Source organism: Halichoeres trimaculatus, unplaced genomic scaffold, assembly GCF_033239565.1.
Source record: "Halichoeres trimaculatus isolate MK-OKI-2021-1 unplaced genomic scaffold, fHalTri1.1 fHalTri1_scaffold_3, whole genome shotgun sequence".
Lineage (NCBI taxonomy): Eukaryota > Metazoa > Chordata > Actinopteri > Labriformes > Labridae > Halichoeres > Halichoeres trimaculatus.
The window spans coordinates 40,798,003-40,814,083 of NW_027437181.1; the positions used below are offsets into that span (position 1 = coordinate 40,798,003).

Consider the following 16,081-nt stretch of genomic DNA (forward strand, 5'->3'; position numbering starts at 1 on the left):
ATGAGGACAGTCTGAGGAACATCACAGCACAGCGCCTACATGAGGACAGTCTGAGGAACATCACAGCACAGCGCCAACATGAGGACAGTCTGAGGAACATCACAGCACAGCGCCAGCATGAGGACAGTCTGCAAAACAGCACAGCACAGCGCGACATGAGGACAGTCTGAGGAACATCACAGCAAAGCGCCTACATGAGGACAGTCTGAGGAACATCACAGCACAGCGCCAGCATGAGGACAGTCTGAGGAACATCACAGCACAGTGCCTACATGAGGACAGTCTGCAGAACAGCACAGCACAGTGCCTACATGAGGACAGTCTGAGGAACATCACAGCAAAGTGCCTACATGAGGACAGTCTGAGGAACATCACAGCAAAGTGCCTACATGAGGACAGTCTGAGGAACATCACAGCACAGTGCCTACATGAGGACAGTCTGAGGAACATCACAGCACAGTGCCTACATGAGGACAGTCTGAGGAACATCACAGCAAAGCGCCTACATGAGGACAGTCTGAGGAACATCACAGCACAGCGCCTACATGAGGACAGTCTGCAGAACATCACAGCAAAGTGCCTACATGAGGACAGTCTGAGGAACATTACAGCACAGCGCCTACATGAGGACAGTCTGAGGAACATCACAGCACAGCGCCAACATGAGGACAGTCTGAGGAATATCACTGCACAGCGCCTACATGAGGACAGTCTGAGGAACATTACAGCACAGCGCCAGCATGAGGACAGTCTGCAGAACAACAATCAAAAGTTATGGGAGTGGATGGTGATTGTGTGATATCGCTATTCATACTAGAGCCTGTGACTTTCCAAGGACCAGCCTGGCGCAGAGCAGGCGCAGCGCTGCACAGCGCGCTACACAGCGTGCTACACAGCGCACTACATAGCGTGTTACACAGCGTGTTACACAGCGTGCTGCTTCCAGTGGGGTTTGACAATTGGAGCAAGAACACTGTGCTGCGCGTCGCTGCGCGGCGCTGCGCGGCGTGGCACATGCGGTGGAATTTAGGGGTAAGAGCTGTTCAGTCTGCAATTCTTTATAAAATGTACCTGACAAAGTCTGTCAGTGGTCTCATCTTCAACACACTCCACACACACTGAGCTCAGTCACTGTTCTCCCTCTGCACATCACACTCTTTCTCACAGTCTGCTGTTCACTGACCCCATTGGAGCCTTCAAAGACCTAAGAACTGTCAGGGTCAGCATCAGCTCCGCCTGACGGCTCTGCCTGCCCTCCGCTCCACAACTAAAATGCTTTGTGGTTTCCCACATGGCAGAGACTGAGAAATGCGCTGATATTTCAGTTCAAATCGTTGGATATAAACAGGCAAATATACAGAATAGAATAAAATAGAATACAATACAACATAGTTTATTAATCCCTGAAAGAAAATTCAGGAGTCACGGCAGCAAGCAAACAAAACAAACAAACAAAATAAAAAAAGAAAAAAGTGTATGGTGCAAAAATGCCCATTAGAAAACTGGTGACATCTTGACTGTAACTCTCCAGCCAGCCTCCACCTGCACAGGGTGCAGGACTGAGCTAGTCTTCTAGATCAAGCTGTTCAGTCTCTGTCTCCTGTATCTTGTCTGTTCACAGCAGGGAAAATCCTTCCTATCCTGCTTAGTGGAGGTTTACTTTCCACAGTTCAAAAATGAAGCCAGCACACTAAATGTTCTTTGATGCCTAGTAGCATGATGCTGCTCTCCCCTCTGGTATTCCCTCTGGAGACAGGTCTTACATTCACTGTGGCGATGAATGGAAGGACGCGTCGACGCTGTCTCACACACACACACACACACACACACACACACACACACACACACACACACACACACACACACACACACACACACACACACACACATTATAGAGAAGTGTGTGTGTGTGTGTGTGTGTGTGTGTGTGTGTGTGTGTGTGTGTGTGTGTGTGTGTGTGTGTGTGTGATATGTGCTTTGACACCAGAGCAGCTCACACACACACTAAACAGATTTAGGATTAGGTCTGTCATCACCAACAACACATGCAGCCCACACACTCCATCTCAACATGAGTGTGTGTTTTTGGTGCGTTTTTTAGAGTGTGTGTCTGTCCTGCACACAGCTGCTGTCATCCTCTCCTCGGGGCTCAGCAGACTCCTCTAAACTTGGCAGAGTTTTAATTATTAACAATATGCTTCACGGAGCTGCAGTGGGGCAGGTAGAGGAGCTGAGGGGAGGTGGATCTCGCCGCCCCCACCGCCATCTGTCAGAGCTGCTGTCAGAAAGCAAAGAGGTGATACACATCAAGTCTACCAAAGTGCTCCCCTGGTAAGAGGACGCTGCTCCTCTCCGATGAGGGGTGTGTGTGAGGTGTGTGAGGTGTGTCAGGACTACCATTGCTCCCTCACGCTCCTTTAACTCCAGCAGCAGGAGGAGCTGAGCAGGAGGCTCAGTCTGAAGCAGGGGGTGAAGCTCGATCAGATTGTTTTTGACTTAAAGCAGATCACAATCTGAGCTCTGAGTCAGGATCAGGTAACAAAGACAGAGACTACGCCCCTTAACCAGGCACTAGGGATGGAACAGTTCACAAAGTCCAGGGTTTGGATCTCATCACCCCAGAATACCATATATCCTAATAATAATAAGGAGAGACAGATAGCAGGTAAACAACACCGCTAAGTGAACTTTCTCCAGCTGGTTTTTGTTTTTAATGTCTGAATATCAATCCTCCTTAATCGGCCTGGGACCAGGAGAAGTGACCACAATGAGACACACAGCTGCATGATTCATCTGAAAACAGTCGTCTGCTCTGGTAGGAGGAGCCTGGTGAGTGTGAGGTGGACTGGTCTGCCTGTGTTTTGGACAGGGAGGGGCTCACAGCAGCATCTGCTGCTCATTGAGGAGTAAGATCAAAACAGGTTTCACGTCAGTCTCCAAACTCCTGAAAAGTCGCTCGACTTGTCCCTAGACGCTTGCAGAAAAAAAAACTGGCCAGAGGGGTCTGAGAAGTCACTGAAAATAGCAACAGAGTCTCTGAGTTGTCAACACTCGGTCAGTGATCAGAACTACACACACTCTTAACTGGGAAGTAAAATAAATGCTAAAAAGAAAACATGAACCAAACTACAGAAGCACCCCAAACATGAAGTCAACCAAGAGCACCAGGGCCCTGTTCTACGAAGCAAGTTCAGCCTAGCGAGATAGCCTTGGAGCTACCTCACTGAACTGAGCGCGGTAGCCGGCGGTCTCGCTACACGGTTTTACGACACTGGTTATCAACCTCATAAGTGGATCCAGCTAGGCAATGAGCGCGTGCACACATATAAGGCAGAGCCCGCTGCATCTGACCAATCACGAACATGGAGCAGTCTGGAGCGTCAGAGCAGGCCGGAGAGAGAAGGACCGCATACTTCACACAGGAGGAGCAGGAGGTGATCATGAGGATGACGAGGTGAAACATGTAATTAACGTTAAAAGCAACACCGTCGCCACTGCTAAAGCACGGAAGGAGTGCTGGCAGAAAATTGCTGACAGTCTAAATGCGTCAGTGTAGTGGTGTAGTGCAAAAAAAAAAAAAATCTTTTGTGCCATTATCATCCTGAAATAGCACTGTTCACCATGCACTTTTACTGTAACATGCACCATACCTAATTTATTTCTTAGATGAATTTATTCATTTGTTCATTCCTATCGTGTTTACATTTTTTTGTGTGTGATATGTAGCCCACATGAGCCCTACATGAATTCCAGTCACAATTTTAAGACGGACAATAAAATATTGTCATAGAACAGAAGTGTTGGCACTGAAGATCTTATTACAGCAATGAGAGTTCTTCATTCCCTTTAACTACCTGTAGAAAGTGTCATGTACTACCAACCCCTCCCTGGAAAACCAGTACCAGTAAAGGTGGTCATCAGAAAAACAGAGTGGGTCGGTGCTCCGATGTCCACGGGATCCTCTAAGAACGGACAAGCCATTTTTTCGTGACGGCTCATTGGTCAGTGGGCGGGGTTTTAATAGTCCACGAGTTCAATCTGGAACCTAACCTGCCCCGGAGCACGTTAGCCGTTCAGCGTACGTTGCCATGGAGAATCGCCTCGCTGAGGAGTGATCCCGTGTCGTAGAACAGGGAATCAGGAACCTATCCTCAAAGCTACCTCGCTAGGCAGTAATCCTGCTTCGTAGAACAGGGCCCAGATCTCAGGGACAGAGCAGAAACTCCTTAGCCTCCCCACAGAGCCAAACCACAACCCTACAGAGATGGAAAAGTAACACACCTGGTACAAACCTGGAGTAAGACCAGAGCTTATCAAAGCTTCTGAAAAGTAGAGACTGCTGAACTGGTCAGTAGATTCAACGAAAAACATCAGAAGTATCTGAAGAGACAGCTAACAGTTTTTAGCAACTCATCACTGATTACTAACAACATAAAAGGGGGGGGTGTATCTGGAGGGATTGAATAAATCACTAGGTTAGTTAGCACAAAGCTCAGCCACCAGGAGATTATCCCTCCTCTTTGGCAAATTTCCGTGAGCATTAGGGAACCATACTCCTTCATCCCAGCATAAAAACATAAAAACATAGAGTGGAGCAGAAATGAAGAAGAAAGGATCGACAATAAAAACCTGCAAGCTCAGGAGGAAGCTTTCTGGAACACCTCAGCCTCACACACTGTCAAACCTGAGGAGTGTCATAAATCCAGCACAGCTCCAGGTCCCAGGTGGTCTCTCCTTTCATGACCACCAGGAGGCACTGTGGCTCTGCTCCCCCCTCCCCTGACTCACCCGCTCTGTGCCACAGCTGAAGGATGGCTGTGATCCCTGACGGTGGTGAGGCTGAGGACTTGAGGACCGTGGAGGCGGTGGTGGTGGAGATGGATGGGAGGAGTCCAGGCTGCGCCTCCTGATGCACCCGGTGCTTCCCCTGCCCAAACCTCTGCCCCCCTGCCAGCCCCTGACCTGGCACCGACGTGGCCCTGCCCTCTCCCTGTGCTGTGTTTGTATTCCTCAGCGGCCAGCGGTTCTGGATGTGCGACACGGCCTCCTCGGCCACCATGCCGTCCCCCGCTGTCACATGCAGCGAGGCGTGGACTGTAAATTCCTGAGTGTCATCGGCCCACAGGTCAGACACGCGGCACTCGTACACCCCCTCATCCTCCTTCTTCACCCTGGACAGGCTGAGGCGGTGTGAGATGGCGTTTCCCTGAACACGAACGGTCTGTAACAGACAGTCAACACAGGAACATGAGTTTAATAACCAGCAGAGCTCAACAGCTGAACGAGCAGAGGTCACATGACCCTCTGTCAGCTGCTCTGCAGACCATCGGACTTTGAGCCTCTGTTATAACTAAGAAGAGTTTAAGTTAAAGAGCTAAGATTTAACATCTTATCAACGCTCCACCTGCTGCACCTCGCCCTAAAACTAAAGTCTGACCTGGTCGACATGTCAAGAGAAAAGATCCAAACACATGCATAAATGAGGAACTGAGGTTCAAAGGTTAAGTCCTCAAAGCCTGATGGGTATCCTCATCCAGGTTCCAGAGGACAGAAAATAATGCTCTGCTACATGTGCTGCAGACAGTGCTGAGAGAATTGTTAATGACAGCTCACAGTGCCCCCTGCTGGACGTACTTCAATCGAATAACTTGTCCAACCACAGCATTGTTCATGTATTGTTCTGTGAGGAAACTAAGGTTACTCTGACTTACAGAGCAAGATGGCCTGTTACCGGTTTGTTTACATCTGCTCTTCACTGTTTGGTGAAATTATAAACCTACAAAAGCTAAATGAGCCATATGGATGATATACAAAGCAAGATATTTAGATCAAACTAACTCTCCTATCTTTAAATCTACAGAACTCAAATTTATGGTATAAGCTTAATACTGCTCGGATTATGTACAGAGTAAAAAACAGAGTACTGCCAAAGAATTTATCCAGACTTTTTTTGGGCAGATATGGAGGTTATATATTTGTAGGGGTAATGAATCTTAAACGGCTCAAAAAAGCAGAGGCTTATCAGTTTGTGGGGTTTTTGCTTTGGAACAGCCTTGACACTGAACTTAAAATGTGCAACTACATAAAGCTCTTCAAGTCCTGGTATAAACAGAGGTTAATTGAACGATACAGATACCATGAGTTGGATGAATAGATTAAAACAAATAAATAACTAAAAAATAAGGGGATGTAAATGTTTATTTTGTTGAAGAAAATATTGGGTTTTGTAAGAGTGCTTTTTCTTTTTTAGTTATATGTGTATAAACTGCCATTACAGGGTTTAATTCGCTTCATATGAAGATGTGTGGGATAACCTATTCATCAGGATTTTAGTCGATGAGTTTCTTGTATTTTGTATTTTTAAACCAACACTGTTTGAAAAAAAAAATCTTGACACTTAAGTAATGTATTAGGTAGGTGTAGGTTTTAAATCAGCTTTGAGCTTCCACCTGTCCCTTCTTGAACAATACAGGAGCTTCTTACATATTAATTTTGCCTCACTGCCATCCATTGTTTTTGGACTGATGGAGATGTGATGTCATTGGGCAATGAGTTGTGTACTTTCCTGTTAATATTTATGAGTGAGATTATTAAAATCATATCCATTCAAATCAAATAATTAAAATAAATCCAATCCGTTCCTAATTATTGTACAAGAGCAAGAAATGAACTGTTAACAGTGTGGACGCCTGATCAAAATTCTAAGACCAGTTGAAAAATTGAAATAATTAAAAAGTTTAAGACCACAATTACAAAAAAGAAAACTATAAACCCACCAAAAATAGAAATCAAAGTTTCATAAAGAAGATGTCCTCATGGAGGATCATCCCCTGTCTGGATCTGGGTCCGTTTCACAAAGCAGTTTTAATCAACTCTGAGTCTAATTCTGAACTCTGAGTTGATCTACTTTGAGATAGAAAACTCCGTTTTTGGTTTCAGAACAGTTGATTTGAGTCAGTTTAATCAACTTAGAATAGCCTGGAGTCAAGTGTGCACCTTAATTTTCAACATGCTTTACATTGTAGAGTAAACATGCGACTATTTGGCTATTTGACTGTGTAGTGTAGTGGTTTTATTCCAAAAAATGCTGCTTTAACACACATAAACAGCTTTATCATCAGTATCATGTTAAATAACTAAGCCCATTTAAACTAACACAGGTTGCTACTCAGCCTACAGAAAGAAGAGGAAAACCACAAAGACTGGTAAAAGCCGTGTCATGGGGAGGCACAGTTTTCAGACCGCTCTGCGTACAGTTGCCTTGACTGCTCAGCATATCTGATGTGATACGAAAAACTTTGGTTTGCAAAGAAACGCAGTGCAACAAACAATATCTGCTGGGACATGAGCACATGACTGTGAGCAGTAATGTTTCAAATGTAAGGACGGATTAAGTTGTGTATGTAAATGATTGAGACGTGAAACTGTGCCAATATGGAAATGCGGGTACATGTGTGGTCTGATGATCCACTCCTAATGCATTTTTAACCCTCTGGGCAGTAAATGCTGCACCTTCATCCACAGGATCATTGACAAAAAAACATGCCATGTCAGTGAGGAAATGAAATGGCGTGTGGCTCTGAAAGAGTGCGGAGACACAGAAAAACTCCAAGTTCATTGAGAAAAACCTGCTCCAGACTAGGTTAGATCCAGAGACTCAGTAGCCAGAGTAACAGACACCAAGTTTTAGTTACACCTCTCTGTGAGACAGGCTTGAGTTAAACCTCTTCCTCAGGTTTGATTAACCTCCTCTTCTGAAACCAAAAACCCAGAGTTTCCCTTAACTCAGAGTGAATAGACTGAGTTTTCATTAAACTTGCTTTGTGAAACGGACCCTTGATGTCCATTTCTGTAAACATCCTTCTCCAGCCATCCCCAAATGTTCTCAGAGTGATTTAGAGCGTGGTCACACTGGCCTAAGCACGATTGCCCCCCTGCAGCTGTTCCCCAGCTGTAGAGTACGGCCAGCAGTCACACTGCTCCAATATGAACCAGACTTTAGCAGGTATCACACACGCGCACAGCCCGCCTATGTCATCGTGAGGCGTCTGTTTACATGCAGCACTATCTCATCAGAGTCAGCACAATGAGACACAGAGAGCACTGCTACAACCTTAGAGACTTTTGGACTTATATTAAGTCGTTTTCACCCGACACAGCCCTCTAACACCCTCGCTTTGTTTAAAATGATTGTCGAGAGATGCGCTCGTGGTGATTATAAGTAATGGATCGCATGCGCTGTCCGCGTGCTTGTGCTCGTGCATGAAGTAAACCGTGCCGAAGCCCACCTCTTCGAAGCGTGCCGAAGCACGGAAGGGAATCGTGCTTGAGCACGGCACAGTTGCGGTCACACTGGCCATTCCAAACATGCTTTACGGCTGAAGCATGCTTAGGCACGGCACGGTTGGCCAGTGTGACCGCGTCCTTAGATCAGGGGAACATCAGGATGGTCCAAAGAGTGAGCTGATCCCTCTGGAAGAAGAAGTCCAGAACCCAGTCTTTCCCACACAGACCACGGTCCACAGTCATGAAGGAGGTCCCCTGCAGTTCCATTGGTCCATTGAAGGGTCATGATGGCGCCCCCTCCACTGTGTCGCCGTGAAAACATCTCCAGTGGGATCTCCTGGTCATGTCAGTGACGTTGAAGCCATCAGGACGTCCAGGTTCAGGTTTTTCTCCTCAGAGAATCAAACTTTCTTCACCTTTCAGTGTCCCATGTTTGCTGCTCTCTGAAAAAGTCTAAACGGCGAGTTGGTGGCGTTGAAGGAGGCGAGGCCTTTGAAGACGGGTTTTCTTCTTAAAGCTCTTCTCTCTCAGATGGCGTCTGATGGTTACTGGGCTGCAGTCGTCTCCAGTAACAGCCTGAACTTTGGGTCCAGGATCGTCCCGTGTCTTCACCAACAGACAATCAGTGAAATGGTTTTGAGTTGACCTCTGGACTTTTTGCTGAAGAAATTCAAAATGGCGGTCTGACTGTGTCCAACCTCAGCAGTGATGGCGTGTTGTGAGAGGCCTTGTTGATGCAGCTCAACAATCTGACCATGTTCATGGAGAGACAGATTTTTAGTTTTTACCATCAGGAGGTGACGGCAGAAAGAAACCCTGACAGGAAATCACACTGATCCACATTTCAGAGCAGATTTTGTTTTCTAAAGCTGAGCTCCTAAACCTTTGATCAGCTGATGAACAGAACATTTACCTTTTATTGTTTTCAATGAATTTCTCACTCAGTTTTCAGCCCCATTTTTTCTTTTTGCATTTTGAAACTCGTCTTAGAACCCTCTGAAGATCCAACAGTGCAAAATGTAATTTAGTGCAGTTTTTCAACTGGTCTTAAAATTTTGATCAGGTGTGTATCTCCCACACTCACACACACTCACACACTCTCACACCTCATGTTAGGAAGGTGCTTCCCTCTCCCAGTACAGAACAGGAACTCTGCAGTGTGTGCTGCAGCGTGTTGACACTTACACTGATTTTATTGGCTGCCCTCGGAGTGACCTGGAATGGAAACAAAACAAACACAATATGTCAGTTAAACTTCACTTGTTCTATCAGGGAGACACACACACACACACACACACACACACACACACACACACACACACACACACACACACACACACATACTCACACACACACACACACACACACACACACACAGACACACACACACACACACACACACACACACACACACACACACACACATACATACTCACACAAACACACCACAAACAACAAAACAACAACAGGAGAGCTGTCTATCTTTCATGTGATGGAGCAAGAGCACAGCTCGTTAACGTTCCCAAAGACGCCATTCATCCCCCCCGGCACATTTTTAATGTGCTCATACCAAAGCAGTGACTGCCCATGACTCCTCACACTCAGATTAATCATCACTGTATCAGGCTGAATGAGAAGCTAACAGTGCTGTTAAACCACTCCACCTGTCCAGCAGCTGGAGGCCCACAGACGCGTAGCGTGTGGAGTGTGGAGTGTGGCGTGTGGCGTGTGGCGTGTGGCGTGTGGCATGTGGCGTGTGGCGTGTGGCATGTGGTCTGGCTCCTGGGTGACGGTTAATGCATACCATAAGGGTGTTATGATAAGCTGATGATTCTGCTGAATGGAGTGATAGCTGCTCAATGAATGGCCCCCTGTCTGCACTTTAACACACTTACATATATGTACACATACAACCTCACCAGGTCCCCTATCTGGAATTTATGATGGCATGCATAATGTTAAGGATTTAAAATTTAAAGACACTTCGAACAGAATCATCCCTCCCTTGTTTCAGTAACAAGCTTAGAAAATGTGATAACAGGTATGTGTTTCTGTGCATTTTTGAAATGTGAAGTTTAAAACAAGCTGTGTCAGACTGTGTGCTCTGACTGAACCCTGAAAAACACCATCACCTTATAAGGTGGTGATGAGAGTGAAACATGGTGGACCATGTTAGTGTTGGCCATGTAAAGTGTTGGCAGCCCAAAGCAGGGAGCTGGGAGGAGAGATGAGAGTATGCTGATGTGACCAACAGTCAGAGGGATGTTCCTGCTAAGTGTTCACACACTGTGTCAGCCGTGTACTGGCTGTTTGACTGTATATTAGCTGCATGTAAGCTAGGTGCTGTCTGTGTGTTCAGTAACTGTGCGCTGCATGTGATGTGGAAGCTGGCTGTGCAGCTAATGGGTGAGTTAAGAAGCTTGTTGTTAGCAGTAACCACACTGGAAAAGCTGAAGTCAACCTGGCTTTGTTCCAGAAAGGATGAAGTAAAGAGCCGGGTCATTAGCCTGTTCACAGACAGTGACAGGATGCTCACCTGTGGGTCAGTCAGCCATGCCCCTATATGGACAACACTTGTTGTTTCTTTTTTGTTTAAGACTATTATGTTGGCTTTATTTGAATCTCCTTTGGCTTGGTTGTGTGAAAAATAATAGCAGCAATTCAGAGGTGAATGATGGCTCACATTAGCATTGCATTTTACAGCAAAATTGTGCAATTGCAATTATTTTGGACAATATTGTGATTTAAGATTATATTGACTAGTGATATAAAGCTACATGCTTTGCTATGAAGGGACTTGAAGAGATTACTGGTGGTTGTAAAACATGTGTATCTAAATTAAGAACATACAAATTTCTATTGTATAAAAGACTTTCAAAAAAAGCCTGTGCCATTCTGTTTTCAGTTTGCTGCAGTATGCTGTTTAGGTTAATTTTTGAATGCATTTTTTGTATGTTTGTAAGATGTTTTAATAAACTTGAGCGATGAGTGACAACACTGTATGCTCTTACTCAGACTAGCTCTGGTGTCCGTTCTTACCACTACGACATACAGTCTTTGGTCCCTGCATGTCAAGCATTAAGGTGAAACCAGAGGCTGGTGATGCTCTGGTGACATTCAGAGGTGTCACCTTGTGCATCGCGATGTTGTGTTGTGCTGGGAACTTGTGCCCTGAGAAACATTTCCTGATGTCAATGAACAATAAAATGCATTGTTTTAACCCAACATTTTTCTGTAAATTAATTTTCAGGCACAACTTTTGACACATCTCAGCTGAAGGTGCTGGATAAATGCCACATGTGGTCCAAAAGTGTATGCTAACAGGTTTGTTGGCTTTGTTTAGGTTGTGGGTTAGCTTAATGTTGACTGCTTGTTTGCTGCATGTTGGCCCCACAAGCTGCATGTGAGCTAATTATTGGCTGGATATTAAGTCATTAACATATGGCTAAGTCCCGCCCTTAAATGCAAAGAGCCAATCACAGTGTGTATAACTATTCCTCTGTCTGGAAGGCCATTGAAATGCATTCAGAAAAACAGTTTTTGTTTGTTTCATTAAGTTTAAAAATGTTGACACAGTGTTTATGTGGTACATGCACCTCTGACAGGAGGTATCTTGAGGGTCTGGGTGACGGCATGTATTTTATCCCTCTCCATAGACACATCTGAACAGAGAAAAGTGTTTTCTTTGGGTAACGTTGTGCAGCAGACCAACAACAGCTCTGAGAGAATCAAATGAAGAAGGATGTCTCCATCTGCTCTAACATCAGCTGACAGAGTATCTGAGGCAGCAGGTTGGGACTTTACTGTAAAGAAATATAAAGTTGGGACTTTACTGTAAAGAAATATAAAGTTATCTTTAAGACTAGAACCACCACTGCAGTCTAACAGACACTTTGGGATTTTCTCTAGGGTTAGCTTAAGTTAGCCTAACGTTAGCTAAACTGAGTGATCTTTCTGTCTCCAAAAATCATCAACAGCATCCTGTGAAATGCATGTTTGCTGCATGCTAAAGGTAGCTACATGTTAGCTACATGTTAGCTACATGCTAGCGCGCTGAAAGCATAACAAGATGAAGCAAGACATTTTGACACTCAAGGAAACTGAGTTGTTGTTTTTTTTTCTTTGAACACAGGAGGTTGCTGCTTAGATCTGAGGGTCGGCATGCTTTATGCAGTGCCACCCTGTGGTGCTGAGAGGAACTACAGGATGACACTGAATGTTTGAAAGCTACTCCAGTTCTTAACAGTTTCTCTGTACAGCTGTGTCCCAGTTACTAAAGTTTCCTTATCAACAGGTTAACTAAGTATTGCAGTCCTCACTTTTCTGATTGGACGATTGGTGATAACCTGTGACACAAACTCTGATCAGAAGCCCTGACCGAGGCCTTTTATGGATGGTTAATTGATTATGGCATGGGCCTTTGTGAACGCCCTGCAACAGGTCAGTGCTGAGCTTTTCAGCAGACTGAGGTGTGTTTGTGAAGCAGGAACTGTGTGCAGGTGTGATCACTGTTCAGTCACCTTGTAGTCTCTGTTGGATGGAGCACTGATCTGCAGCTCATGATTCAGGCCGTTGGGCACCTCCTGTTTCAGATACCACCACTGGATCTCCAGAGACATGGGCACGGCGCTGACTGCCTTGAAAGCGCAGGGCATCTCCACGTCCTCTCCCTCCCCTACGCTCACATCTTTAGGGACTTCAGTAAACGCAGCTTTGGAGATGGAGGGAGACAGGAAGAGATTAACGAGTGGAAACCGTTTCATCATAAGCCCCCGTTGGGCTCGTCGGTCCTCTGCCATCATGGATGCATTAAGCCCTCCTCCTATAGCCCCTGTTAGACATAATTTATATATCATAATAGTTTTAGTGGAACTGCTGTGACCTATATCCTGCCTCCGGATTTATTTGATTAAATAAAGGAGAACAGGAAGCTGAGATGGAAGAGCAGCTGCGCGTGTTTTTACTGGTCAGCTGTTGGAGCTGCACTCCTCCATCCCCACACCATCAATCAACAGTTGTACAGGTCTATGCACAGACAGCTGCCTGCCGTGATAAACCACAGTCTGTTTCCCACACTCACCGCGTGCACAGAGGAGGGGCCAGTTCAGGATGAAGTAGTACAGCAGCCTGTAGAGTCCTGGTCTTTCCATGTCCCTGTGCGGCTCTTCAAGCAGACATGAGACGGTCAGTTGACCTGGATGCGGAGCGTCCTGTTCTCTTGGAAAGGTCCTAATATGGGCAGCGAAGACCACAATCCTGCCTCATCAGCCGGGCAACATTACGATCCTGAGGTAAACTGGAGCATCGTGAATCCAACATGTGGAGCGGAAATCAGAGGAACACAGAAGTCAAAATGACGATTTTAATCCGTCAGTGAAAGCGCCGCGTCTCCGTTATTCCCCCTCGAGTGTCGTGTGGAAGTAAAAGCCCAACTTCGAAATCAGAAACCTGCTCTTCATCATCCCCAGGCTCCGCTCCAGCACCCATTACATCCCCTCTCCTCAGCAGCCTCCGTCTGATCCGGACAAACAGCGTGGATTCCTGCCAAGAGCCGCGCGTCCGTCCGCGTGTGCGGGTCCTCCTCTCTGAGGCAACCTCTCCCAGCGCACCGCGGGGAGGCGCGAGCAGCAGGGTCCCTGCTCTGCGCCCCACCTCCTCTCCCTCCCCCACCTCACACTATTCATCCCTCCTCCTCCCCCCTCCTCCTCCTCTCACGAGTTCTTCCACATAATTAAGTGTTATTTCATCCATTTATAAAACACGCGTGCACACACACACACGGAAACACGCACACACTGCCTTTATCAGAGCTGTCGTTTTACATCAGACATGAACAAAATGCAGCTGGAGACAGACAGCTCCAGAGGCTTAATGCTCTTTAAACCCCGCTCTGTACCCAGCGCTGCGTGATGAGGAGCATCCAGGCGCTGCAGACCTGAGCTGTGTGATGTGCTGAGAGTTTCCACAGAGGAGTTCAGCTTTTCAACCACCTGTGCCAGCCATGGAGCACACTGACTCCGGGGATCACTGCTGTGTCATTTAAGTGTTAATGCCCAGCCTCGTGGAGATCTGGAGAAAATGGATTTCTATAGTCTGCTCTCTGCTGTTCAGGATGACTTCAATCCGTCAGGCTCTGAGTTTAGTTTCAGGAGCACGAAAAGGTTTCAGGTTATCTGTTCCTGATCTAAATCCCAGCTGAATTCTGGGAGTTTTAATTTTTTTTTTTTTATTCACTTTGTGTGCAGTAGTAGTTGTGTGTCCCCGCTGACCCTCTACGGATAAACTGAGACAAACAAAAACAATAAACTGTTTTAATCCTCATAGGATACATGACTGACTACAACTCAGCCACAGAAATAAGTCCACTAACTTCAGAATGAATCCAAAGTGAGCGGCTCTGTAATCCTCTCACTGACTGTTCATCAAAATGTTTCTTCTCACACAGTTTCACAGAATTACATCAACTGTGATACTGGAATCACTCACTATGCCCCGTCATGACCTGAGTACGACAAACTAAGTCAACCAAGCCTCAACTATTATTACATTTCAGATCTTCATCCTACTGTTCTGGTAAGCCTCAGGTCCATTTATAAACTGATGTTTTTACTCAAAGTCCTGGAAAAAGTTTTTTTTTACTCAGCTGCATCATCGCCGGTTGTACGCGAGAAGTTTTAAACCAGGTCACTGAAGTAAAACTGCTCTAACTGCACTCACTGACTAAATTTTCTGTTTTTTTCCCAACTGGCAGATTATTTCTCTAATACGGTCAAAATTACTTGTGGTGTTCCTCAAAGGTTTGTCATGGGCCCGCCTAGAGATGGGTACCAAATAAGGTACTATTGTAGGTACTGATCAAATTTCATGTGTAGTACTGAGTACTGATTGACATAAAATCATGACCGTGAATGACATGTTTCTGTACCTAAACTCATCGTTGTGACTGTGAGGGAGTGGAAGAGTAAGCAGTTTACCATACTGGACATAAACACAGCATTACAAGTTTATACAGAGAGAAATAAATGAGTGAAACTGAAAAACATTGAGATTTTATTATAACATAAAATAATAAATATGACCACATTAACACACTGAAAATTGGAACCATTAAGTACCAACACCAATTGCCAGGTACCAGGCATCAGACATATCTAAACACAGTCTGAGAAAACGCAAGATACCTCTGTCAAAGTAAGCACCATAAACTGTAACACTGTGTCATGTGCAAACTCAGAATTTGAGGGTTACTGTGTTTCAGCAAATGAGGTGGGTAGGTACTTTGTGTGGGGCACGCAGTCCATTCATTGCTTCATTTTGAAGCCAGCCACTCAGGGATCATCCTCCACTTTTATCTTTGTGTGTATTGATTTTTAATATACGTCAGTGCCAAAAAAAAAAAAAAGTGTGGTGTGCAGGTATGTAAGGCATCAGGAAAAAGCTTGTTTAAGTGTTTCAGGAGGTCTTGATGTTGTCCCATTGTGGGCTGGGCTGAGTCAAAGACCTGGGCGGTTTTTCAGTCCCAGTCCGGCTTTGCATGAATCTATGTGGTTGACAGTTTTCATCGCAGCCTCAAGAACATTTTAACTCAGCCCTGGAAAACTCTGAACCTGCTGGAAGCCAGCACTCTCCTTTTACCAGTTCTCCAAGTATGTTTTCTAAAGCTACCAGTGGGGCAGTATCGCCTGGGGCCAGCTCCAACATGCAAAACGTGTGCAAACATTGTGGAGTGACTGAAGACACCCTGGCCTCCTGCTGTGGCAGAAGGCTGCTTCTCCTGCTACCAGGGGGAGAAAGT

General features: G+C 45.7%; 1 protein-coding gene across 1 annotated transcript in view; it reads right to left on the bottom strand.

Moving 5' to 3' along the window:
• The window catches only part of vstm2b (V-set and transmembrane domain containing 2B), a 34,591-nt gene extending 20,707 nt beyond the window's left edge, over positions 1-13,884 (bottom strand). Inside the window, exons 1-4 of the mRNA XM_074666747.1 lie at positions 13,367-13,884; positions 12,807-12,997; positions 9,472-9,501; positions 4,789-5,221 (exon numbers count right to left, since the gene is read on the bottom strand). Of these exons, the coding sequence (XP_074522848.1) occupies positions 4,789-5,221; positions 9,472-9,501; positions 12,807-12,997; positions 13,367-13,436 (724 nt within the window). The 5' untranslated portion in view covers positions 13,437-13,884. The remainder of the gene's footprint in view (positions 1-4,788; positions 5,222-9,471; positions 9,502-12,806; positions 12,998-13,366) is intronic.
• Positions 13,885-16,081: the final 2,197 nt, after the last annotated feature.